Here is a 27,841-nt window from a genome sequence, read left to right as displayed (position 1 = left end):
AAAATTATAATCAGTACACTGATCTCTCTAGAGCCACTGAAGGCTAGAACCAGTGTGTAAAGAACACAGTGTGGGTTGGTTTTAAGCATGTGTAGGTTGCTGATTTTAAAAATACTCCCAAAGCAGCGGTCGACTCTTTCCCCCTTCAGCAAAGATAGAGAGAGCGTTTCTTTGTCATTCTGACTCTGCCATCTGTGCAGAGGATGCTGCAGAACAGCCCTGAGATGAAACAGCCAATACAGAGACGCAGAATGGTGAAGAGAGGGCGGGGCTTTGTGTGAAGGGGAGCGTAGTACAGCGAATGGGAGTGAAGGAGAGGAGAAGAGGTGTCCCTGGCTCAAAATGCCCTTGCCTGAGCACTGAAGGCTTGGAGAGGCTGAGAGGAAGGATAGGGGAGCTGGGAAAGACACGCCGGCAGGTGCTGAAGACAGGACAAGTGTATAGGTCAGAAATAAGTATAAGAAAGCTTATTAGGGGAAGGTGTAGGTAAGAGATAAAATAAATAGAAACTAAGAAAAAAGAAACTGGCTAATTTTGGGGAAAAGCTGGAGCCCACTTCTTTTTTTTAAGCCTGGTTCATTTACCTCTGCACGGATTCTCCTCTTCGTCTTTTTGTTCTTGCTCTCCCCTCTGACAGACAGCACCACCATGGAAACTGGGAGCCCCAGAAAGATTCAGTTCACCGTCCCCCTGCTGGACACCCACCTGGACCCAGAGGCAGCGGAACAAGTAAGGCGGAAAGCAACAGAAAATTTAAAAAGGGAAAAAAACGGGGAAGAAAAGCTGGCTGTGTGGATCAGTCGGAACCTGGAATGTCTTTGTGGATTCATGTTTGGAAAAGTGAAGGATTTATACTTTTAAAACAATTTGTTAAAGATTATTAGTAAGAATAAATTATTAGATTTAAATAGTTGAGTGGAATTAAACCAAGATTGATTTATGCTGAGCTGTTCAGGAGAGTGTGTCACAAATTCTGTGTAGTCTTTAAGGAAAGCACAGTTAAAACATTTAACACTTGATGTATGTCCTGAATGCAAAGCAGTTGTAAGGCCAATGAATTTATGTTCGATTTGTCCACCTACCTAGACCTTACAGCTTGGCAGATTTGTAGTAGGCACTTAGGATCCTAGCAGTGTTAAAAGTGATGTTGGACTTCAAACATGCATCTCCAGGGGTTCATCTGGTGAATTTTTGATTTCACAGATTGACTGCTCACGGTTCCAACCTGTGAAATACTGATAGGAATTCTGTTGCATCATAGGTTAAAAATTAAATCACTATTGCTGGGGTAAATATTTCTTCTTCCAGTCTAATAGTAACATCAGTGTTTGTCATTAGCAAACTAATCATGTTTGTTTCAAAAATATGGGGTGATGCAAGAAATCTGCATTTCATGATATAGGAGGGAATAAGGCTTAGTCAGTGGAAAATCCCAGCGCGTGCAATACTTGTGCCTGTGGAGAATACCGTGTGAAAATATGTCAGGTTTTCTTCTTTTTATTAATATAAAATGAAGATGACGGCTCATTCATAATGAAAGAGTGCTGAGTACAGCCTGCAAAGCTTTAGGAGTCTGCCTACACCCCATCTGCCTCTCGTCTTCTTCTTTCCTGTATCTTTCTACTTTTTAGTGTTTTCTTCAGTCTGTCTGAAAAACACTGGGGAGCTGTGGAGGCAGGGTCATCCTGGACTTTTTGCCAGGATGACCCTGCAACCAGTCCAGGGTGCTGCATCGCCGCATTTATAATATATAATAGGTTTATCATAGAGTAAAATGTTTCAAGCTTTTAATTTTTGTAATTTTGATGATTTTGGATTACAGCTAGGAAACCCACAAAATGTAGTATCTCATAAAAAGTTAATGTTATGAAATAAAAATTGGGAACTTGTATCAAACACTAATCAGCTAATTAAGTCAAATCACCTGTAACAGTTTCTTTAGCATGAAACAATCTCAGTCTGGGTCAGTAGGCTACATAATAATGGGAAAGACTGCTGACTGGACAAATGTCCAGAAGACAGTCACTGACACCTTCCCAAAGGAGAGCAAGTCACAAGAAGTCATTGGTGAATCATATTCATAGAAGGTTGAGTGGAAGGAAAAAGCATGATACGAAAAGGTGCACCAGGGACAACCACAGGCTTGAGAGGATAAACCAGCTAAATTCATTCAGAAATTTGGGGGAACTTCACATAGGGTTGATTGACTACAATTTGGATTGATTTAGAAACCAAGTCTGAAGGAAGAGTGAAAAGGCACAGAATCCACATTGCTTGAAGTTCAGAGCATTTCAGTCAGTGGTGATTGTTTCTCTTACAACCCAGATCCATCAATTATGGCATGTCTGGCAGGTTCTGAGGCAGCAGAGCCCCAGACCATCACAATGTCACCACTGTGTTTGACAGTTGGCACAATGGTTTTTTTTTTTTTGTTTTTGAAATGCTGCATTATTTTTGCAGCAGAAGTAACATGATAAACACCTTCCTAGTGTTTCCCCTTTTGTGGAAGCTATTTTAGTCTCTTTTTCTATTGTTGAATTATGAACGCTGATCTTCACTGAGAAAACAGAGGCACACAGTATTTTAGATTTTGTTCTGTGTTCCTTACTGATCTCCTGGATGAGTTAGGGCCATTTTGGTATACATTACTCATAAGGTTCTCCACTGTTCTGTGTTTCCTCCATTTCTGAATAAACTCTCATTGGGGTTTTCTGGAATCTCAATGTCTTAAAATTGCTTTCTAGCTCTTTCCAGACTAGTAGATGTCATGATTTAATTTCTGATCTGTCTTTGAACTTATTTACTTTGTGGCATACTGATTTTGAAGATCTTAAGCCAACAACATGTCAGGTCTGGCAATTTTAAGGCTCTCATATGACAGCTCAACTGAATCAAAATGTGTTTACTTGCAGTTAATTTATGATTCAACAAGGTAGGTTGTTATATTTTGTCACCAAGATCAGGTCGGTTTCAGGAAAAACCAGCAACCACTTAATTAAGTTGTTTAACAGTGTATACAGTAACATAAAATATCTGATAATTGCTGATTAAAAGTACAGTGACACAATGAAAATATGAAAGTGCACATATAAATGCAGGTATAAATGTCAAATAAAATATTTGGCAAAATATCATGCTTTCTAAATAAAAAAATTAGAGTTGATGCAGAGCTGTAGTTCATAAGCAACGCATCATTGAAGAGACCTTCCTCTACCAATAAACCCTTCTTCACTGCAGCCTGGAGGCATTTAAAAGCACCTTCACTATGGAAGCAACACTGTGTCCATCTACATTATTGTCAAAGTGACGTCAAAGATGTTTATGCTCAATATACCACAGAAAACAGAGTGTGATCTAACCAAAGGACTCAAAGACAGAAAAAAACCTGTAACAAAATCTGTCCCTGTGCTGTTTCACTACTTATAAAACGTGATTGTATTGATCTATCTCAAAAATATACATTTAAAGTGATAAAGAGAAAAAGTCCAAGTAGTATGGGGATTTTTGTTATGTACTGTATATAGTGTACATTTTATTTTTAGGTGGCAGCTGTTCAATAGAGGGGCTCAAAATAACCTCTGATCTTGTGTTTGCTTCCTTCTACTCAATAGTACACATTTCCTTTTGGCTGTATACAAATAAAATAATCTGTTTTCTTTGACCTATAAAACCCAGCTGGGTTTTAGCTCACAACCTCAATGCAAGCATGATGAAACCTTTCATGATGTGCCAGTGGGAATCTTCCTTTTCAGGACGCATTTTTAATTTATTTCAGCATCACTATGAGCATCTCGCTCTCCATGCTGGTTCTCAAGTGGGGTTGTATTTTTATTAGAAGTATTACTATGACCAGAAAGCCCAGCAGGCGGTAAACAAACAGAGAGGGACCTCTGAATGTGAAAAAAGAATCATGTTTATGAATTTCACACCAAAGGCGTTTCACTCATGCTTCAATAATCCTTGCACCCTGACACCTCTCAGCATTGTAAACCAGCCACCCTGGAGACCTGGGGTGTCAGTCAGGACAGCCTCTGTGGGCTCTTGATAGATAGCAGCAAAAGCAGCCTCATATTTCACCAATACGCCAACATTGCATAAATACTCACTGTACACCTAAAAGAGCAGATTGGCAAAACCATATAGAGGCCTAATGATGTCAGTGACTGATGTAACTAATTTGGGAACTCAACCTAAAGCAGAGAGAGTAAATTCTCTACTACTGATAAAGACTAATTGAAGACACTTTCATTAGACATTTTAGCTGAGTTGGTGCTGTGTCCTCTACAATTACTACATCTGCAAATATGCAGAAAATCTAGATCCTCTTTTTTTCTATCTCAAGCTGTTGGCAGTCATTTTATGACAACTTAAATCAGCATGTTACTGTGCCATGATATACTTACAACAACATTGATTCAAAGACTGCTCCATTGCGTTTTGTGTTTTTTGTACTTTTGGATTTTGTTGAAGGATGGCAGGGAGTTAGGTTAAGGAGCAGTGTTACCTGCTGATTTATGTTGAAGTATTAATGAAGATGAAAGGTAGCTGCAATACTTGCAGTAATATCGTGAATCTTATGTGAATTTAATATCAGTATTTCAGCCTCTGTGCAGCAGGCATTGCTGTAATTGGAAATAGGGACATAACTGTACCCTCCTTTAGTCCACTGTGCTTAAAATTTAGGTCAATATCAACAAAACAAAGCTTAGAACTATGTATTCTGTTAGCAAGCAGATTCAGTGTATTACAAAAGTATTCAAACAATTTTTTTTCCAAGTCAAAACAACAACTGAAAGTTTTTCCCATTCTTCTAACAAACTAATTTATGAATGGATGAAGAACAGCTGTGAACAGTGTTCAAGTTTTGCCAGAGATTCTCAATTGGATTTAAACCTGGACTTAAAGAAAATTGAATAGATATGAATACCACACCTGTGAAATTTGTATAAAATATTAAAAGGTTGTGTATTATTTTCCTCAAATTTTGCAGTTATGCAATGCTTTGCATTCATGAAAAAAATTTAAATATCCATGTTTGTAGAAAAGGAGCCCTTTATAGACTTAAATGTTGAGTACACAAAGATGTTCAGTAGATGGGTCAAGAATAAATTAATATCAAAACACTACAATCTAATTTGCTCTTAAATACGTTTTCAAGTTCTTTTTAGACACTTCATAGTCTAAAAAACAATAGACATCTGATGTGCTTTGCCATAGGTGTTTCTCAGGACAGCAAACAGATCACTGTGAATCATGAGTCATTTTAAAGAGAGAGTTCATCATTATGAATATATGTTATATGTTATATTAAATATTGCATGACCAAAACACTATTCCTGAGCAGAATAGTAAAGGAGAAAGCAAAGAAAATTGAAGCACAGGGAAATTTGGGGATTTATACATTGAAAAGATTTACTTTGGTTTGAAAAGAGCTTGCAGTTTGGAAAGGAACGAAGCTTAAACCTTTAGGTAATCCTGACTGTTCATTCTTCAGCATTTCAGGTGGATTGATACATTAGGCTTGGCTTTTTTGTCATAATGACAGCTGAAAAAGGTGGTGCCATTGTAATCCAGAACAAAGATGCTTATAGATTAGAGATCCTGAGACAGTGTGGAAGTGAAGTGTTCTACACACTGTTGAGCCATAATCCGACATTGGCTTTTGCACAAAAGATAAAACGTTTCTTAGAGAAAGCTCTTGAGGATAGTTCTGAATACAAAAAACATGAATACAATTTTCTATGGTAACAACATCATGTAAGGCCTATTTATTACACACTGCCTGGAACCTGGTGGTCCTATAGTTGATCGGTTTCTAACATAACATTGATTTTCAAATCAAGTCACAGCAGCTTCCTTCTACATTTATAGACACTGCATATTTTCTGAAACACATTTTGTGCATTGTTGATCTTTCTGAAACTGATCCACTCTGCATTATGCATGTTGCAATTTTATATACTGACATATTGGAAAACACTTTTACATTACAGTAATTATCATCCTTCCAGCCTAAAGAAGAGTCTTCCTTTCAGTCAGCCTCTGAAAGTCAGATGTATTTATAATACTGATGAAGCTTTTGACATGCAAGCTAAAGATCTCTGCAAAATATTTAGAGACATAGGTTAAGAGAACCAGTTACTGAAGAAAATGTTGTGAGGAAGTTAAAAGTCTGAACAGGGATGTAGCATTAGCCCCTAAAACTCATTCCAACAAGTAGTTAAACATTGTATTGGTAACTACATTCTCCCAACGTTGTAAGGACATAAAAATGTAGACACAACTTCCAGAGGCTTCCCATTATTGCCAATAATTGGGCCAAGGATTTGGGAGGCTTCTTAGTTAGAGGAGACAGCTATGAGCCTTCTGCTCACTTTTTGTCTCAATTACTTGGTGGTAATTTCTCTTGTTCTAGCTGAGCTGAGTGTAGTGCAATTATTAAAGGCAATGTGTTCCTACATCCTCATACAGATAAAAGCTTTTCTGTTTCACACAGAAACACTTCACAGACTAATTGTGTTATATAGTTATTGAAATCTCCTTGTGACCTGATTTCTTTAGCTTTTTTGATTTCATGTATTTATATATGCTCATGTTTGTATAGAATATTTGATTTTATTTTTGTTCTTTGCCACTAATTATGCTAGTTTCTCACAGATGTCTCTTCTTTGGGTAAATTGCCTGCTTGTCTCTGATTGGCTAAGATGCCCTTTAACCTCTTTAAAGACACATCGTTTGTGTGAGATCTGTAACAAGCTGACGACAGCAGTTGGCTGAGTTGAATCCTATTTTTTTCCCCCTCATAAAATCTTAAGCATATTCTCCAGTGCTTGATATCCCTATTTCTTGTGTGTCTTTCAAAGGGCTGATGATTCATTGGGATCTGTTTGACTCCCTGAGGAAGGCTTATGTCAAAACTACTGAAATTTTCTTCGGATTTTAGACCATGTCAGCAAAGTTTTTTTTGTTTAAAGAGAAAAGTGCCCATAAGGAATAGATATTTAAAAACTGCAGTATTGCAGGTTATTTTAAGTTGACAAAATGCTAAGAAATTCAGAGGTGACCAGAAATGGATCAGTAGTTAAGTTATGGATGAATAAATTAAGTGGTGACTCTGGACACAGAGTCTCAATGACAATAAACATGCTTGTTTTCAGAATGTGTATGAATATTTGGTTATTGACATTGGACATTGAGAGTAAAAAGGAAGTTGCCTATAGGAATCCAGAAGGTCTTTGTTATTAGCTACAAAACAGTCTACTACTCCTTCACACATATGGTTCAGTTTAATTTTTTCAGTTGAGCTCCAATTTAACTAAAGTGATTGCATCCAGGCGCGGTCCTAGTCTGTGTGGCATTCAGGACGAACAACGCCCCCAGTGTTGAATGGGTCTAAGGGGGAATATGCTGCCCCTTGGCGGTTGCCCATGTCACCCATATCAAAACTCACCACTGATCACAGCTTACTTGTTATGCTACTTTGGCTTAATAATAACCTCTTGCCATTTCACAATTTGAAATGGCAAGTTTTAGTTTAAAATCTTTAGATTTCCTTGCTAAAGTAGCTGAAACATGCTATGAAGGTAGATTCAGAGCTACAATATGGCTCAGGGCTTTCTGATTTTCTGAACATATTTTGAACTCACACATGTTTTTGTTGCTTTTATCACAGTTACCAAAAGGTTCAGACATCAATTGGGGTCTTTCTACGTTAAGTATGCATGCTGTGCCTCTGTATGCTTGAGTTTTCTTCATAACACCCTTTTCTTCCACTCCAAGTCCCTAAAACATTTACTTGCCAGGTTAATAGAGGTCACAGAGATCTCAAAATGGCATTATGTTCATGGAGTGCTTCACTGAGTGATAATTATGAATTATAGGAATGGCTGAAAAATAGGAAAATGAACTGAAATGGCTGATGTGCATTTAACTGTATAAAATTCCCTGATTATCTCTTTACAAAGTTCTGAAAAAATAGAAGGTGAAAGCTACTTATTCAGTCCATTATCAGAAGCCTGAATTTAATTAAGAACTTTGTCAGTACTAAACAAAAAGAAGTCATTATTAAAATTTGCAGATGAACTGTGGTTTCCTGTATAACCAGGTAGATTTTACTGCCTTCATGCTCTGTAAATTTTTCCAAAATATCATCCATCCATCCATCCATCCATCCATCCACCCATTTTCTAACAACCTTGTCCCTAGTGGGGTCAGCAGGGGTGCTGGTGCCAATCCCTAGCTAATGAGGCGGGGTTCACCCTGGACAGGTCGCCAGTCTGTCGCAGGGCAACACAGAGACAGACAGGAGAAACAACCATGAACACACACACTCACACCTAGGGAGAATTTAGAGAGACCAATTAACCTGACAGTCGTGTTTTTGAACTGTGGGAGGAAGCCGGAGTACCCGGAGAGAACCCAAGCATGTACAAGGAGAACATGCAAACTCCGTGCAGAAAGACCCCGGGCCGGGATTCGTACCCAGGACCTTCTTGATGCGAGGCAACAGTGCTTCAGTACATTTAATTTCTGTTCTGCTTTTAAAGTGTCTAGTGCTAAATTTTGTTAGATTACCAATGTTTTGTGCTAAAATAAAATTGTTACACTTAATACCCAGCAGATAGTGGTAGAAGGGAACTCTTGTACTATCAAATGAAGTACAAGAGTTCCTGTACAGAAAAATGACATGGTTCCGGTTGTTGGGTGTCCACAGGTGCGCATGTGTGATTGAACATGAGGATTATTATGTGGAAATAGAAAATGGGAGGTGATGTATGTTCACCCTCATTAAATCTATTGTACACTGACCTTTTCTAGAGTCATCACTAATGCTGAAAAATATTTTAATCTGAGCTGGACTTTATGTTTTCACCCCACTTTAAATCTAATTAATGAAGTTTCATTAATTAAACAATCTTATTATCAATCTGGTATTAATTATTTTTGTTTCCCATTGAATGATTATAGTAGATCTTTGTTATGCAAATCTATTATTTCTAGTGCTTTGTTGGCTTTGACAACATATTTCCTTAAAGCCAATTTATCCAAACAAGGATTTGAATGGGTTGAATTGAAGTTGTATTTCTTTTTTTTATTTCTATTTTTACACATGTCAGAATGACTCAGAGCTTTAAAAGAATATAAGCTGTGCTTCTTACTACAACATAAAAGACTAAGGAAAACTTTAACATAAAGCTATAAGCTGCAGTTCAGGCTTTCATTTAACAAAACCAAACGTGAGAGTGCAACCTTAGCAGACCTGAAAAATAAGCACTGGCCTTATGTCGTGTTTTATTGCTTATTTTGCTCATCATATCATCATTACATATATTTATCTTTTGAATCAAAATTATTAGTAGTTATATAGCTTTTTCATTTACTTGAATGTGATTTTTTTTCTCTTGTTATTGATGTGGAAACATAATCTTACTAAATCAGAATATACAGATATAAGTGCTTTTTAGAAAAACTACATATAGTTAGAAGTATATTGTTTCTTAATGGGAGAGGGACTCATGAAATTAGAAAGCCATCTACTGCATGCAATTCAGCAATGAGACTTTGTACTTTAATGTTCTCTACAATGACTTTGTCTTTCTGTCTTTGCTCTTCACTGAGAACATTCAGAGCATTTAGGTCATCATTAGTCTTCAGTTAATGTGCAGACTTAAAAAGACTTAGAAAGATGGAGACAAACTGAGAGGGTATTAGAGGAATGCAAAACCCCAGGTAGTGATGTGGATGTTTCTGGAGTAATTCATCTTAATCAAATCAAAGTCAGCCCACTGTTGGAGAGTCTGAAAGATTCATTATGGAGGAGCTCTTGTCTGAACAATGCCAGGATCACATGTCAAATGACAGAATGAAAGATGAGAAATTGTAATCTTCCTCCTGGACTGATATAATCTCTCTACTTTGCACGATTTCTGATCTTCTTTGGCTGCCTCAGTAACAAGCCTTGGGGAAGGTTACTTTCACCTTTTATTTATGCAGTTTATTTTTTTATTCGGGTATAATATTTCATCATTAACCAAACCCCTCTGAGGAGGGATGAGTCAAACACAAGCTCAAAAGAGCAACTTCCTGTTCAGACATTTTAAAATAGATTTATACTGAATCTACAAAGTTTACTAAGTTTGATGAACTCTTACAGAGAAGCTAGGAAGATCATTAATGTTTAAAGCCATACAATGTGGACTGTAGTTTTATTTTAATTAAACTCTCCTGGTTCCAATCAACCAAGATTTAAGGCAATTAAGAAATTGAGCATTCCAAATAAATCAAAGGCTATATCTGTAGCTGAACCAAAAACCACATAAAAAACAGATATTTATTTTATTTTAGTAGTTGTAAATTTAATTTATCTACAAGTTTGCTCTGATCTATGCACAGATGGGAATAAAAACTAAAAAAGCTAGTGAGTAAATTACTCTGTTTAGCAATGGAAATATTACACATAAAAAATGAGTCTCAGTATGGTCATTACTGTAGTCATCAATCATACATATCTAAGTGATGAATTAATGTAGAGGACTACCATTTATCTGATCTAGAACATGAAGCACTTTTTCCACAGCAGTATCCTTGAATCTAATTTTAATGCATCACTTTGTAAAACCAAAAAGGAAAGATTTTTCATCTCTCCAAGGATTCTTTTGGGGGGATGACTTAGAGATCAGATAAGAAAATAGAATCATCTAGTTGTAAATAAATTAATCTAGAGAGTTTTAGTTATCCTATGAAAATAAAAAGCATTTTGATTTATTTCCCAAGATTTGTTCTTCAGGTATTTTTTTCAGCTTGAGGACAAAGAAAAATAAAAAGAGTAATTAAGACATTCTAATGTCTATTTTTGCACATGAAAAATTACAAAGCAGAGCCATGAACATACTAGTGGAGTCACAACCCTGCCATTTTTGGCTTGACCTATATTTTACAGCTACGGGTTTTCCTGCCCAGCAGTTACTTTCAAAGAATGCTGCTGTCCGTTGTTTCGAGATGTGACAGGCGTTCATTATTAACAGACTGTGGGTTGAAAGGCAGGCATGGTGGCTTGAAAGGCAAGTCCGTACAGTAAGTGCTGCTTTTTGTGCGAGTGGAGGATCAGGGAGTTTCTCTGCTGCAGGGTGAGAAGAATAACAATGACTCTGGTTGTAATCAGTGGTTGTCCTTTAAAATAGGCCAGTGGGTTGGCTTTTTGGAATGGATAAAGACACAAACTACTAAAACTACTAAAAGTATTGTGTAAATTACACAACATTTACAGTCCAAGTGTATAAGTACACTCATCAATGACATGGATGCAGTAGGACAGATTGATGCTACTTTTAAATCTCAGTAATGAATTCTCATTAATTAAACAATCTTATTATCAATCTGATATTAACTCTCTATGTTTCCCATTGAATGATTAGTTGCTTAGATATTTAAGAAGACCCAGGGTTAATCCATTTTTTTTAGCACTGTAATTAATTTCTGTCATAGAGATAATCACGTAACCCAAGATCATAGAAAAAGAAAACAACAGAAGAAGCTACTGGTTTAATCAAAGTGTAAATTTATTTGTAGTCAAAATAATTTATGATTATAGAACTTTTCTGATGAGAAACATGGGCAATGGACTAAAGTAAGAAAAACAGAGGAATCCAAAAAAATACTTAGTTTAAACAGCTTTGGCTGGAATAATTAACGGACCTTCATCTTATCAGTCAATCGATTCAAGCTCTAAGAGCTGTGAGACCTTCATAGACATTTACTTGATCCTGTGTGTAAAGGCTTCTTGTCTCTTCTGATTACTTGTTGGTTTTTGTTTTAAACTACAAGCATATATTATTGATTCTTTGTGCAGATTGACCAGCTATTAATACTTTATCTGTCATCACGTATGAGTGGAGGGTGGACCAAAGTGCAAGATGGATTCTGGACGAATATGAGGAAAAATATTTTTAACAAAAAGTCCAAAAATAAAACAAACTCACAAAAATCATGGAGAACACAGGGAGCCAGAGCAGAGCAAAAACACAGGAACCAGGTAAAAAGACAGTAGGGTAAAAACAGAGAAATAAGATCCAGCTAGGACTGAAAGCAGGAGAGGTGAATAAATAGAGAAGACTGGGACTGATTAGATAATGGTAACTCTAAAGAAAAAATAATGACATCACAGTCATACAACAGTGTAAACATGATTTAAGCCAGCAACATTTTGGGTAATTGAAACCAGAATTACCTTTAGCAAGCATAGCATAGTATATTTAATGACACTAGAAACAAGCTTTTGTACCTGAGGTTTTATCAGACTTTCCACACATCTTGACTGGGAGCAGTAATACATAACAGAGTCACACTGGCTCAAACCAAAGGCTGCAATCATTACAGTTAATAACTGACATCTGTTTTAAAATGAGAAGCTAGCAATTCTCTCAGAAATTACATGTATTTGTGCCCAGGAGCTGCACACCTCTGCCTGGCTGCTATAGAAAAGAAAATACATTCATTATCATCACATATTCACACCCTTCTTGTTGGGCAGGGTTGTGTTTTAAAGATGATGATCGCCCCTCATATCTGAATCACAACACTTTGAATGTACTAGAAATACAGAACTCACTCTGCTTTTTTGTGTCAAGGGACTTTTTTAAAAATCTGTAGTCACATTTGTACCTGCAGTCAAAGCGTGAAGCTTATTAGTTCAGGTCTACAACCTTGTGAAGCTGTAGCACATGTAAGAGAGAAAATATAAAATAAATATTAACTCGTGTTTGAAGAGAGACAGAGAGAGTAAAAGGTTCAAGTAGGAGTAAAGATTAATAAAACTGAAAGCAACAATGTCTGGTTACCACTATTAAGTACATTTAGGTATAGTTCAGAGTGATTTTACTTGGTGGAAAAATTTAAACCTTGTTGATTTCTGGTTAAGATGTATATTTTTGAGCATAATTTTAAAGTCCCGTTTTGATAATAAAAACTGATCATGTTTTTATGCTGCTTTGTTTTGGATGAGCTCTTGCTAAGTGCACAAGCAGGCTTCCAGAATGAAGACCAGACTCGACACCCAGCGTTACTCAGCAGCCTCGTCAGCTGCAGTACAATTGTTTACGCTTGTGTAAATCAAGACGAGGAGATGTGAAGGTGCTAAAATAATTAACGCTATTTAAGCTAACCTTATTGTGGGGCTTTACATTAATTGAGCAATAAAATTAAAAGCAATCTCCTGTTGCTGGATTTGTCTGAGGAATAAAAAATAAATTACATTTTCCACTCAAGAGCGTTTGAGAGAAAGTACTATTAAGCAGTTCAGAAAGGTTTTCGTTTTTATTATTTAATTTTCTAAATATGTATTGATGCACATGATGAATCTTGCTCTCAAGAGGCTTTATTTTGTTTGTTCTTGCAATTTTATTTCTATTAAGCCCCTTCTTATTTTTCTCCTATATACTCATAGTTCTAACAAGGTCTTTCTTTTATGAATGCTCTTTTTTTTTTCAGAGCACAAAAATAATGCACACTAAAGTCCTGCACCACCTCAGAGCCGTGATCTTTAAACATTATTGCTCAGTTATTTTCCTCTCTAAGTGAATGTTCACTAGTGAAAATCTTTCTTTAGTCACTGCGTGTTGCTGCTTCTGATCCCAGAAACAAGCAGGAGGTGAATAACTATCTGATCTCATTGCTCAGTGCTGCAGGATACAGCCTTGCCCTGATCCAAATCAGCCATCTTCAAAGTCTACAGAATCCCAGTTCTTCTGGACCTCCAGTCGTCTGAAAGCAGCAGGATCCTGGATGCTGGGCTGACCTTATTAACTGCTCATACTGGGAAAGGGCTGCAGCCATGCTGATAAAATCTATTCAAATAACTTGTTAAATACAAAGCACTGCTATTCTTACCATCGTTTTATTATTGATTGTATGTCAAACTGAGCACCTTCTGAAAACGAAGGTCTCAAATATATCGACAGAAAATGGAGAGATTTGTGTGAACATTCATACACCTGTCTGTTACTAAAATTGTGTCAATAATAATTAAAACAATTCCTGAACAAAACACTATATTTTTCAGATCAGAAGACGCAGACCCACACCTGCAACTCTGGTGGCATCCAGTGATCAGTCCTCACCAGGTAGGAGACTCAACACATGAAAATAACATGCTACAAAGAGACATTTTTTTCTATTTTTAGTTGTTTCACACACACACATATTCTTCAAGCTAAAATTTTATACACAAATCAGAAAAAAATATTTCTGTTTTTCAGCTTTACTGCTGTTATTTTGCATCTCATTCCTTGTAACCACAAAATGAATCTTCCTGCTGCATTACAGCAACAAAAAACAGCTAAGAGTCCTCTCATGGGATCTTGACGATCAAACATAACAGCAAACCTCTGAGGACTTTTCTTGCTGTATGAGTCATCCTCCCTGCTTTCCTCGCTGCCTCTGATGATTTGGGAATATATTTGTGTGTAACGTGACCCACCACAGAATTAAAAGATGAACGCAGAGAGAGTAATTTTCTCCTGCTGGTATTCTTTGGTCTGATTGAGGTATGAAGTGATGAGTCATGATAAACAGAAGACTATTAGTATGCTCTCATTCTTTATCTCACAATTTGATATTTTCCCCATAGAAAGTCCAGCAAGGCAAACATGATTATCGATACATATTTGTAGTTCTTTTAAAATTGTTTCCTTGTGTATAAAAATGCATTTTTCATTTTAAACCATAAAAGCCATTTTAACAAAACCAAAGACCATTTGAAATCAGTTAGCTGAATAAGTTATAACAACCTAAGGAAGCTGAGCTGAATATCTGCAGAGAATGATTAACTACCTGCAGATGAGGTTGGAACATTTTAGTTTTTTTTCATGAATCTCACCCTGGGCAATCTTCTCCCTAAGATTAGGACAAAAAAAAGGGTTTTCGGTGCTTGACTCAATCCCAGGTTGCAAAAATACCACACAACATTTCAATTAGGTTTTAATATAATCCTATTCTGTGTCGAATATCTTAGTTTGGATCTGAGTTGCTTTAAATATTTTAGGTTTTCAACTAGAGATAAGCAAAATGCAACCCAGATTACTAAAAAAGGTGTCCCTGTGAACAAGCACTTTGTTTTACTGCCGAACCGAAAGCTTCACATAAGATGCCAAACACAGTTTCATTACCCAGCCTTGATATGCAGCAGCCATAGTTTCTATGCCGCACCTGATGGGATGTCACTCTGGGACTTGATATATTGTCGACATTAGTGGGTATGATGATTAACAATCAGGAACAAGCCAAAACAGGATCAGCAAATAAACAGCAAAAGTAATATAATGCAACTAAAGGTAGCCGTGATCAAATTATCTTAGATGAAAATTCTATTGTTTCTGTAGACATTGATCATTATTCACAGCTTTTAATGTTATTTAAATTAGTTTCAATTTATTTTTAAATAGTTAGGTAAAAACCCTAACAGTTGTTTAAAGTATTAAATCTTTCTCATATTCATCTTGAGGGGATCAATAATCACTCCTAATTGCCACAAGCAGCTAAAGAAGTTTCATTGTTGAAGTGCAGCTATGTGGCTTGTTTCTTGCTTAGCTCTCATTACACCTCCCACAAATGTCAAAGCAAAATTAAAAACTGAACTAATGAGCTGGACTAAGTCAAGCAGATGTAAAGACACACTGAATCAGATGCAGACACACAATATCACAGCTGTCGTGATCAGCTTTGTGTGCTTTTGTGTGTGAGAGTAAAAGCTTGTGGGAGGGGGATGGGGCTGAACAGATATGATGATCAGAAAGAAGAGCTGCACTGGTGCAGTAATGGTGTGCTCCACATCAGATAAATCCTTGCATTATTAAATGTGCTGCATATTGCTCTTCTCTATGCACTGTGATCCCCAAAAGCATATTAGAGGAGCAGAGACAACTTAGATACACACTGTGTGTAAAATAATGAAGAAGGTCATTAAGAGACGGAGGGAGACTTTGGTTTTCTTCAAGGCTGACCCTACAAACTGGGGGATTTCTTGTGTTCACTGATTCTTGAAGTAATTTGATCAAGTGGAAGAAGTGCTGGCTTGGTTCTCACTTGAAGATTTATTAGTGAAATCTAAATTACTTCTATTGTTCATGCTTGTGAGACAGAATTAGAAATATGCACAGCCATCATTCCTCCTAATTTAGAAAGTGTTAAATATTATTAGCTATCTTCTTATGAAATTTTATCAATATTGGAGTTGCCTGTCATATTGCATTGCTTTATATGCAATTTATAAAACCTAAGCATTTTCCATAGTGCCAGTGATTGCAAGATCTTCTGCAGTCTTTGCAAAACAAAATTGATTGGACATTCTACAAGTGTTAGGATTAGACTGGAAACAAACTTTCAGTTATCAGTCAAATTTTCTTTGCCACAGATTCACACTTGTCCAAATTGCAAATGTTATTTGTGTAATCTAAGGATTGGTAAACTTAGCTAAACTGTCTCTATTTTGCTAGTTAGGTGAAGACTGAATCACAAGACAAAGAAAAAGTATGAGAATTTGACTTGTCAGCAGTTTTAAAATCTTTTAATAGTGGTTTGTGTGTTTTCTATCAAAATTAAAAACATTAACACATGTATTGCTACGGTATATACAGTATGCTTATTATTCAATTATTAGCATTAATGAGAGAGAGGACACTCAGATATAAGATTTTGTGTCCTGTTTAGGATTTGTTGGAATAGATACAATAAATAAAATGTCTTGTGCATCAGTCCACAACCTTCCCACAGTTTTCTTCTAGTTTTGGCTGATTCGTATATGAAAGAAAGCATGCAGACATGAGATACAACATGTTTCTATTTTCTTCATAACCTCATTGCTATCATTAATTCTGTTGTGAGCTTATATCTGCTTCAGAAGTACTTTTGGTGGTTCTTTTGTTGAAAGACAAAGAGAAAAAGCAAAGGAGGCTTGATGCAGCTTCAGCATGAAAAGAAAGAAGCCACTTCTGTTTAAATGTGCAAAAATAGACAAAACAGGCTCTTCCTTTCATACTCTAAAGGAGAAGCAGGATTACACATGAGACACTTATTTTTATTTAATCTTTCAAATATATCAATAATTCACTGCAGCATGAATTTCCAATCATTTGTCAGACAATGCAATTGGTTGTCAGTATTTTCTCAAATTCTCCTGAGCAACCTTGAACTGAAAGTGGTTTATAGTTTAAACACATTAGAGATGAGGACGACTGGCTGCGAGTCAGAGGAGTGTCTCTGTTTTCATCTTGTTTTATTTCAGTCGGCCAGCTGGGAGTTGTAGTGATAGACTCATCACTACCAGAAAAGCTTTTTTACTGGCTTTTTTCCTCATTCTGCAGCACAGATGGGCCGCACACAGAGGTGAAACAATCTAATAATCAACCAATTTACTGCCAAACTTTATTTTTCTTGACCCAAATTGTTTTCAATTTTTGTTATAAATCAAACTACAGCTTCTTGTTGCTTTCAGGATTTCATTTAATCCATTTTAGCAATTGAACCATGACGACTTTGTTCCAGTGTAAATGCATCTGCATCAGATTATAATTTCTTAATTGCCCAGCTCCCACTATGTTGTCTATTTTCATGTTTTGATGATGAAGGCGGCTTGTCTTCTTCCACAATAATGTCTAATTTGGGTCTCTGCAGGTGTGTGATTACTTGAAATACTTGAAAACAACTGAAAAAAGGGAACTGGATTTACATTTTTCCAAAATATGAGATTCAAATGAGATTCCAAGCAAGGTTGACCCATTTTACACTTTATAAACCAGTTGTCATAAGGACCTGAAACAAGAGCAAACTCATTATTATACAGAATGTAGAGAATTTTAAATGAAGGGATAAGAGTAAATGTTTCTTTTTTGTCCTTTATGTTGCTTGGTTGTTGTTTAAAGAGCCATATTCATGTTGCTTTTCTAAAGCTTTATGCAAAAGTATGAATTAAACTGAGAGAAAATTAAACTTTTCCAAACAATTAAAAACACGACTGAATTGGGTGTATTTTTGTAAAGAAAGAAAAATGCATAACAAATATAATTAAAATAACATTTAATAGCATTTCTGAAGGTCTTTATTCACTTCTGGATTAGAGTTTGGTGCATAAAGAAAATGAAAGAAATGAGGGAATTAAAATAAAAGCACTATCTTTTGAACAGAGCATACATTTAAAGTAGGAATATTATATGCAAGTTGGCATGCAAGCACACTCACAGACACACACACACACAGACGAACATCATTTTCAGTGCCGAGGGATGCGTGGGTTGCCAAGCAACTAGGTGGTGTCCTAGAAAAAAGTTTCAAGGCTGTAAAACATAGATTTTGATGTAAGTTAAAGATGCTCACTGTTGATCAGAGGTTTTACTGTACCAGAGTCAGCTGTTTCATTTAACATGTTTTACCGCGTCAGCTCTAAGGCTATCATGTCCTACATAATACATCTTCCTAGCTTCTCTATACTCAGAAATGCCTCTGTGAGTTTTACAGTTTATATGCTGTTGAACGTTTCTTTGGACATTAAGAAAAACTGTTAACAGCAAAACAGTTCTGCAGTCAGGAAATAGATTTGGTTCTTAGGCCGGCACCAGCCTAAGAACCAAATCTCACTCAGTGTGAAAATGTCATAAAATTTGAGTAGCAGCTCGCGTCACAGGTTGCCACAGAAATAAAAAAAAAAAAATCAGTCTAAAGAAGGTCAGGGATGTAATTGACGTGTAGTGGCGTTGCAAGGCTCAGTGCTGGGTAAAAATCAAGTCCTTGTATCAGATAAAGTGTGATGTGGGCAGAGGTCATCTTCTCCTCTTTGCTCTCTTTGGATGCACAGCAGTGCTCCATCTACAAACACAAAATCTGAAACAGTTTTTTTGTTGCAGTTATGTGTTTTTTTTTTCTATTTCTGTATCCAGAACTAAAGTGATTGTTTGCTTTGTGACAGAAATAGATGAAGATCGGCTTCCAAACCAGTTGTATAAGGTAATTCAATCAAGCTCTCTAAAACACAGATTCACTTAAATGTGATTATTAAAAATAAAAAAAATAAAAAATCCCTAGACCGTTATTTTCATTAAATTGAGTTTCAGCTCTATTCCATCTTTGTGCTTTCTGCTTAGCTGATATGTAATGTTGATATTTTCCAGGCTGCTCTGTTGAATTCTCCCCGACAGCGAAGAAAAGGACAAAAAGGAACACCAACAATGAAAGGTACACTGTTTTATCAACCTTATTATCTCTGTCGCATGTGTGTGTGACCGTGACAATGTGTTAAAAACAGTACTTTGTTTTTAGCTCCCATTGTAGAGCAGCTTCTGTAAAACATCAATCCCTTTTAAGTTTTCACATTTAATTTAATTTCTGAACATGCTAACCTGTTACTAAGGCAACAAGGGAGTTGATAAAGTAACCTGCCTAAAGCTTTGAAAAAGAGAAATACAAAATGTATTTAGAGTAACCTGAAATTTTTGTATTGGCCTCAACTTTTACTTTAATGTTTCACAGTCAAGAATCTCTTTTCACCTGTAACTGTTTTGCTGATGTAGAACACATTTAAATAGTAATTCAAAGATGGAAGGATGGAAATTATATTTGGTTGAGTTCAAGGAAGCTTTTGAGTAGTAGGACACACCTTAATTCCCTTTATTATGGTAAAAATAAACTTTATATTTGGAGATTAAAGAGGAGGAATGGGTTTCTGTGTAAAATCTGTGGAAGAAGTTTTTATCCGAAGCTGTAAGATTGAAATGGAAAAATATATTCAATTCTGCTAAACAGTAAACTTTTCTTTGCAGTGAAAGAGACATAAGAAAAGTAATGTTCCCTTATGATGTAATGTAAAACACCTTTAATTATCTTGTTGATGAAATGTGCTATGAAAATAAACTTGCCTTGTCTAATCCAGATGTGTTAGCAGATGAACTTTAAATAAATTCCTCTCCCAGAATTAGATTTTTGTTTTGAATATACATTATTATTATATTATCATTTTGTTTAATGAAAACACTAAGTAATATGACCAGAACCATTGTTGCATCCCATTTCCACTTTTTAGGTTTAAACTACTTCCAGTAACTATTGTCAGCACAGTATAATCTGCATAGAGTTGGCTAGTTAATGAGGGAAGTTCTTTCTATCTTTAGGGTCCAATTTCTAACTTAGTCTGTCAGTGTGGCTCTTCCTTCGCCGAGGACTCATTATCCGATTTTTAGACTGGATCTCCCCTCCAGGCTCTATGTTTTTGGTTATAAAGTTGGCCTATATTAGAACAATTGTATTGGTTTTTGGAACTTTTATACAATGCTAACAGTGGAGAAAACGTATGCCAAGGAAAATGAGCAAGTCGATTTATTTTTACAACACATCAATAAAGAGGCTATTTTAAGTGCACAGTTCTGAGGGAGGCAGGATCATATGTAGTCAAAGTGACAGAATTTTTCATTAGATTGAAGAATAAACATTTGGAAACATATTTTTCAATGTTTATGTATTTTTATTTAACAATTTGTTAGAGGTAATTTCTGATGGTCAGAAAGTTTTGGTGGTTTAGTTTTGAACATGTTAAATCGGTGTAAAGTTTTTTTTTCTCTTCTTAATAGTGCAGGTGGTTAATTTAATAGAAAACCTTTTAAGCTGCTAAATGTATTTAGCTGAATTTCTTTGTCCTCCAACAAACTCTTCATCCTTAAACTTGTTTGGTCACCATCAACCATTCTTTTCGTCCCCTAATGTCTTTCTTGACGTCCCTCCTCACAGAGCTGCAGTTTCTTGTAGAACATCACCTGTACAGGCAGCAGCAGGGAGCTGGAGACGAGTGCTCCTCAGAGAGCTGCTTGTCTGACCGGCCCAGTCCCGACTCTGTTCCCACTGGTGAGGAGCTCCCACATGATGACGAAGCCACTGCAGAGGCCTTTGAAAAGCTGCGCTGCCAAATGGAAGGTAAGTTAGAAACCATAAAAAGTGATTTTACTGTTTGCTTTCAAGGAGTGCATTAGTATAAATTGGTTATGTATGTAGTTCTTAAAATCTACGTTATAAACAGTCATTGGGGGGTTCTTCGACTGTACACTAAAAGGTTAAGTCGTTATTTACTTATTGACACTGATTTCTTTTCTTCAAGCTATAACATTGCAAATGTTTTTGTTAAACCCACTACATGCAAAAACATCCTTTTTTTGCAGATGCTGACTGTCTGAGCTAAACTATTTAACTTTCTCTGACAGAAATAGCCTTGCCTGGCACAACTAATTCAATGTAAGGGCAGGTAGAGCTAACAGCACACAGTAGCAACACTTGTAATTGCCCTCGACTAATGCATTCTGAGTGTACTGGGCTTATTTTTCTGAAGCAGTAGCACTGTGTAGTGGTTTAAATTTTATATCAGCCCACAGTGTGGCATACAACATGGAAAGCCCTTTCAAGATTACAAGATGATTGTCCTTTATTTGAAACTTTCACCAATGGAGGCTTAGATGAAGTTCTCAGTCTGGATGAAAGAAGCAAAGCGGAAGCTGGGGAAAGCTAATCAATGACCATTAACACCAGTTCTGTCGAGTATGGATTCAGTCAAAGATCAGTGGTTTAAATTTGTTGCAAGGGGTAAATAACCTTCAACTGTAAATGTCAGGTGGCATTGACTGATGAAAGTTGGAGCAGCTCTGTTCATCACTTGAAAACTACTGCTGCAGGATGTCGTTTCATCTTTAGCATGCTGAGTTTTGTCTCTGACTGTAGTTTCTCTCTGGTCAACATTTATCTGCCTCTCTGCTCCCTGCAGAGTTCTCCAGAGAGAGCCTATTAGATGCTGGCGGTGAACTTGAGTGCCCCCTCTCCAAGGAGAAAAACGATTGTGTGGCCACCGTAGCAGATCCCTCGTCCCAGAAAGAAAATGCACTTACAGGTAAACAAAGATCAACCTCGCTAAGACGCAAATCTTTTCCTCCCACATCTGTTTCTGTTTCATGAAGGGACACTTTCACTGTCCATTTACCAAGTACACAGGGCTTATTTATGCAAGGTAAACAAGATTTGGTCAGTGTCAAGTAATCATGGCTTGTCAATAAACAACTGTGAAGTGGCCTTGACTTCATGTGTGAAATATCCAGGAAGACAGTCACTCAGCTGCTGGAGGCATGTAGTTGAATACCAAGGTTGAATGTAGATGCTAAACTCTAAAGTGTTTAAACCAAATCTAAAAAAAATATTTGTCCTTGCCGCTGGTAAAAATCTTTTGTTTACTATTTTAAAATAATATGCCAGCTAGTATGTTACTAGCTATTTTACAGGATCCTAAGCAGGGCTTAAACACTCTGCAGATTGAAATAATTGTTACCTTATGCAGCAGATGGCTTATGAAACCAATCTGGAAAACTATCACTGGAAAAAAACAAAGATTTTGTGTGATACTTGACTGGATGCAGGATTTGCAAATCAACATGCATTAATAGGCTCTTTACACAGTACAATCTGCAAACATCTTCATGAAATAGCAAGGAAATAACACTCTGTCAACCCAACCAGAAAATAAGCAAATGCTAACTTCTGTTTTTTGTTTTTTTTGAAAATATATTCTTCATATTTTTGTTTTTCACACATTAAAATTCCCTGGGAAAATGGGAACTTTTCAGCTGCCTTTTGAATAAGGCAAGACCCTGAAGGCAATGTAAAAACAAAACAAGCTTGTTCCCTTGTTATTAAAAAAAGTCCAAAACAAAAAAGACAATAAGGGCATACAAGACTTGTGGTTTTACAATGAGTTAATGTTGAGCATGAATATTCTTCAGTGGGAAAATATTATTATCAGTGAGACTCTTAACTGTATTCCAAATATATCTGATTTTATGGAATTGACAAAGAATGCAATAACTACATATACTTATACAAAAAATTAAATGAGGTAAGATACACTCTCAAAAGAATGATAATATATGTTACCAAATATTTATTCACTTTTCATGAAATTTCTCTAAAGAATATTGAATCGAAAGTGCGCCTCTGTTTCTCAACGCTTGGTATTTATTGTTTGTCTGCATTTTCAGACACAAAGGCAGGAGCATCCAGTGCAAATCAGCCATCAGGGAAGAAGACGAAGAAAGTCAGCCTAGAGACAAAGAAATAAAGACGTCTGTGCAGCCAAATGTTGTCCAGTCTGCCCAACACAGTGACAAAAGATTGTCCATGCAGATTGAGGAACATCAGGGCATCACTATACCTCTGCAGCCAGGCTTTAGTTACCACCTCAAGAATAAGACAAAATCTTTCTTTATCTATTTGTGAAAAATTAAACCACATTTTTAACAGTTTTTATTGTACTGCTCTGAAGCTAGCCAATTGTGTGTATAAGTCTGAGATTCATGCCTCAGTAACACATTCATAACCGTGCTTCATACATGATATTGCCTCTTATTGATCAAAACAAACAAACAAAAATAGCATAAGACTTTCTTTTAGGGATGTTTTAGTTTGTGTTATTAGTTTCCTATTTCACGTTGGATCGATAAAATGGATCAGCACATCATAAACAAATGGGGCTAATGATGTTTAAATTGTAATTAGAATAACTAGTCCCTAACTGAGTGAGCAGTGTGTTGAGTGAAATTCATATTATAATGTATATTTACATAACATGCATCACCTAAAACATATGAGCAATGCATAACTTGCTGAGCTATGACAACTGATTAATTATTAATGAGTTCAAAAAGTGGCCAAAAATAAATAAATTGACTTTTAAAAATTCCTTTTTTTCCACCATTATTACAGTTATGTAATCACTTTTGTTTTTTTTGTTTTTTTTTTACCAAACATGCACCTATATAAAAAGTATCATCACAAAGCCAGTGTTTTTTTTTTTTTTCAACATTGTTTCGAGCAGTTTTTACTTGTTACTGCAGCGATTGTTTGGCATGATTAATAATACTTAAGAAAGAAAAATTTACAACTTAGTAGAATTGATGAAAACATTTCCTGTGACCGGTATTAGCATTCAACCGTACTACTTAGTTTTTCCAGCAGCTACTTAGATTTTATTTTTCCATAATTAGCCTGTAGTTGCTTTAAACTAGGAAAGCTGGCATATTTTAAGATGAAAAAAATCAATTCTAACATTTTCCTAAACATTGCTACCACCTCACAGCATAACATACTAAAAATGTTTACTTACAGTACTGTATCAAAATCCTGATCAGGATTTTTTTTTGTCCTAATATCAACCAACTTAATACGCTGATAATTAGAGCCAGTTCAATAGATGTAAATGTTTGTAAACTTAGTAAACTAACACACTACACTTAATCAGTTTGACACTCAATAACAAATCACAATTTTTTCTTCTTCTTATGATTCTTACCTTTCGTAATTTTGTCCAAATCGCAGTTTTAGCTGGACAGTCTGAAAACGCTGCTCTAATATGTAGGTTCAGAAAACACTTCACCTCACACATACATAGCTTCATCATTTCCTTCTGAAGATGAATCTGACCATACAGAAACAGTTTTAATAAACTTAATGTTTACATTTTTGCTCCCTGCTGAAGTGCTGTTCATTCCATTTTGATTGCTTATTGATTCATCATTTAATGTGGTTCTAGTAATTTCTGTGCACAACAAAAAAAGCTGTTCTTCTACTCCAGAGAGTCACTACTTTGTTTTACTTGTCCTGCAATTTAATGTCAAATGTTTAAGCTGCGGTGTGTGTATAGCAGGCCTCTTGACACACACAGTGACCCACTGCAGCAGCTTTCTCTCAACATCTTGGTAGATTCTCAAAAAACTGATTAGAACAACAAAAATTATTATAAATTATAATGTTTTCCAAGTTGTAGTGATTAATTAAAAATTGGCCATGCAAAAGACATCTGGTTGGTGTGGCAATAAATCAACATCATGAGGAGAGTTTTGGAGATTTTGTCCCAAAATCAAAATGGATACTTCTCTCAAATGATTTATTTCAAATTGAACACTTGAGTTTGTGCATGTATTTTTGTGTCTGTGGTGACTCTGTGAAGGGCTGGAAACTTGTTCAGAGTTTATCTCAGACCTGCCTAGTGACTGCTGTAATAAGCTCCAGCACACTCTTTAACAGACAGCAGTCAAGTGTGGAAAATTAATCATTTGAGTATTCTACTTTTCGAACAGTGTGACTTTTTAATGAGTATATTATTTCACTGCATGGACAGAGTTATATGTTGCTCCTTCATATGGAAAGCTGTTCAAACACCAGGTTGTAAATGTGTGGTCCATTACATTGGGATAAATCTGCAGATTAATTTACATATTTTGGATTAGCAAGGGAATCTCATCTCCACTGAGCAAACTGCACCATCATTCTTAACATATGATTGCTTATTGTGAATCTGAACCCAGGCCATAATAAACATCTAAATGCATGGCACTGAATGTAAAGTGATGATATTTTTAGGTCTGAATTTGAGGCATTTACTATACATTGCTGTATTTTATACAACAATCTAAATATTTAAATATGGACACATTGTAATTGCTGCGTTCTCTGTAAAATATTCTTCTAGTTTTGTATGTGCTAAAGAAATTATGAAGCGATCACCACTTTTTGAATTGTTCTCATCACATTCTGAGGTATTTGTTTCACTGCAGTGGCATTATCATGTAGATTATGTGACAATCCCTCCATAACCTTCCCCTCATATTTACCATGTCTGAAAGAAACAGAACATCTTTAGTTAACAGTTGCAGCACTCGCAATTTTCTCAACAACAAACAAAGACTGTAAAACATTCCTGTAAAAGCTTTGATTTTCTCTCCCCCTTTATTTATGAACCTTGTAATGTTTGTGTTTTGAATGGTAACAGTGTACTTTAAATTAATTATATTTGGAAGTTTTTGTTTCTGTTTTAATTGAATGGATAGCTGATTTGCGTGTGTAATCTACATTTGTTTGATACAATAAAATGTTTAAGTTGGTGATGGGTTATGTTTCTTTGACTCGTATCCAGGGACACTTTCTAAATTCTTGCAGGTTAAGGCTGACACCTTGTTTGAGAGTCGCTGTCAGTCAGGATGTGTGACATAAGCACAGTTTCTTCAAATGTCTCCTAAATTGTCAAAAATAAGAGCAAGGCTAAACTTACCACTGCACCATTTGTCGTGGGTTTATTTTGGGTAGAGTTTGACTTAACCCTAAAAATAGACCTTTTAGCTTAAATAATTCAATATACTTAGACCAAGAGTATAAAACCACATGCATTTTTTATGAAGAAGGCAGGATTCAACAAATGCATTTTGTGACACTGCAGCAATTTAAGTTACAAGTGATACCCCTACAGACAAAAATAAATGTTATTTTTAGAGCACTTGTAGGTAAAGTACATCATCATATCTTCATATAGTTTTTTTTTCAGATCTATTCAGAAAAAAAGTTGTGATTAAAATATGTTGCAAAAATTACAAAATTATGTCATTTAGATGTATGCATAACTTACAACGTTGAGTAAACTGGACCAAACAGTTTGCACTTTTATAAGTAAATCATGAACACCAGAAAATGTTTGTTATAAGCATGGAAATGAGGCATGAGGCAATGGTCATCTTACAATAAATGTACTACATTTAAAATAATAAAAAGTACTTACATATTAGAAACCATTTACATCGTAATGCCTTTAGCTTAACCTCTGTTGAAAACGACCTGAAGTTTAATACTCAGTTGTGGCAGGGTTAGAGCAAAATATGTTCTTGCTCTATGCCTCCTCCTGCTGGAGGAGTAGAAAATGTCAGAATTTCAAAATGGTCACATTTCTAGTAAATTGTGTTTTGGTGTCACTAGTTCCTGCCCAGAACAGAAGACCGAAAGCTTCATTGTAATGATTTTAAATTCTTGCCTGAATTTATTTAGCTTTACAATAACTACAATGCATCTGGAAAGTAATCACAGTACCTAACATTTTACACAGCTTGTGTTTCTGCCTTTGTCCAAATTGGATTAATTTATTTCCTCAAAATTTCACACACAAACACTGCATTATCAAAAAGTGATTTTTTTTTTTTTGACTGATCTTGAAAATTTCTTAAAAATAGAAAACCAAGTATTCACAGATTTGGCTTAATATTTTCTTGATCCACCTTTGGCAGCAATTACAGCCTCAAGCCTTTTTGAATTTGATGCCACCAGCTTAGTTCACCAATCTTCAGGCAGCTTCACTCATTCTGTTCTGTAGCTCCGTCAGGTTGCAATCATTGTCAGAGACGTTCAATAGGATTCAAGTCTGGCTGTTCAGAACTATTCAGTGAGGTTCTAAAGCCTTTGGGATCTTGGCTATGTGCTTTAGATCGTTGTTCTGCAGAAAAATGAACCGTCATCCCAGCCTGAGATCAAGATTGCTCTGGAGCAGGTTTTCATCCAGGTTGTCTCTGTAAATTATTTCAGACTTATCTGCCAGTTCCTGCTGCTGCAAAGCATCCCCATAGCATCATGCTGCCACCTCTTTGGTTTACTGTAAGGATAGCATTGGTCTGTTCATGAGTTCATAAAGAAAGTCATGACACCTGACTTTCTTTATAGAGAAGGCAAACTACCCTAAGGCCTTACAGAGATAGCCGCGGCATATCTCAGACACCTAGATGTCGCCAAAAGGCTTCAATTATGATCCTTGGTGCCTCTTGAATATGCAGCATGCACCAAGTTGGATGGGTGGTGGTTGGAGGTGAATTTGCAGAAATGTCCAACAAGGATTTAGTGTTTGTGTTGCACATCCAGTAAAAATAAACATGAAAACAAAATTATTACAATCTCATTTATAAACAAACATACATTCACTTTTTTATTATCATACTCATATTTCTTTAAATCACTGTTATTT

General features: G+C 36.0%; 1 protein-coding gene and 1 long non-coding RNA gene across 2 annotated transcripts; one reads left to right on the top strand and one right to left on the bottom strand.

Annotated features, from left to right (window-relative positions):
* The first annotated feature begins 309 nt into the window (after positions 1 to 309).
* On the top strand, positions 310 to 25,946 carry LOC114135676 (protein phosphatase 1 regulatory subunit 1A). Its single transcript, XM_028003172.1, has 7 exons — positions 310 to 729; positions 14,057 to 14,117; positions 18,953 to 18,990; positions 19,155 to 19,218; positions 20,764 to 20,946; positions 21,785 to 21,907; positions 23,046 to 25,946. Exons 1-7 carry the CDS (start codon positions 649 to 651, stop codon positions 23,123 to 23,125), a joined length of 630 nt encoding a protein of 209 aa, XP_027858973.1. The 5' UTR covers positions 310 to 648; the 3' UTR covers positions 23,126 to 25,946.
* On the bottom strand, positions 18,050 to 20,903 carry LOC114135677 (uncharacterized). The gene is made up of 2 exons (XR_003593638.1): positions 20,790 to 20,903; positions 18,050 to 18,852 (listed from the first exon to the last, which is right to left on the bottom strand). It is a non-coding gene; the product is annotated as an uncharacterized LOC114135677 (long non-coding RNA).
* Positions 25,947 to 27,841: the final 1,895 nt, after the last annotated feature.

This window comes from Xiphophorus couchianus, chromosome 20 (genome assembly GCF_001444195.1).
Source record: "Xiphophorus couchianus chromosome 20, X_couchianus-1.0, whole genome shotgun sequence".
Classification (NCBI taxonomy): domain Eukaryota; kingdom Metazoa; phylum Chordata; class Actinopteri; order Cyprinodontiformes; family Poeciliidae; genus Xiphophorus; species Xiphophorus couchianus.
This window is presented reverse-complemented; position numbering and strand designations above follow the sequence as displayed.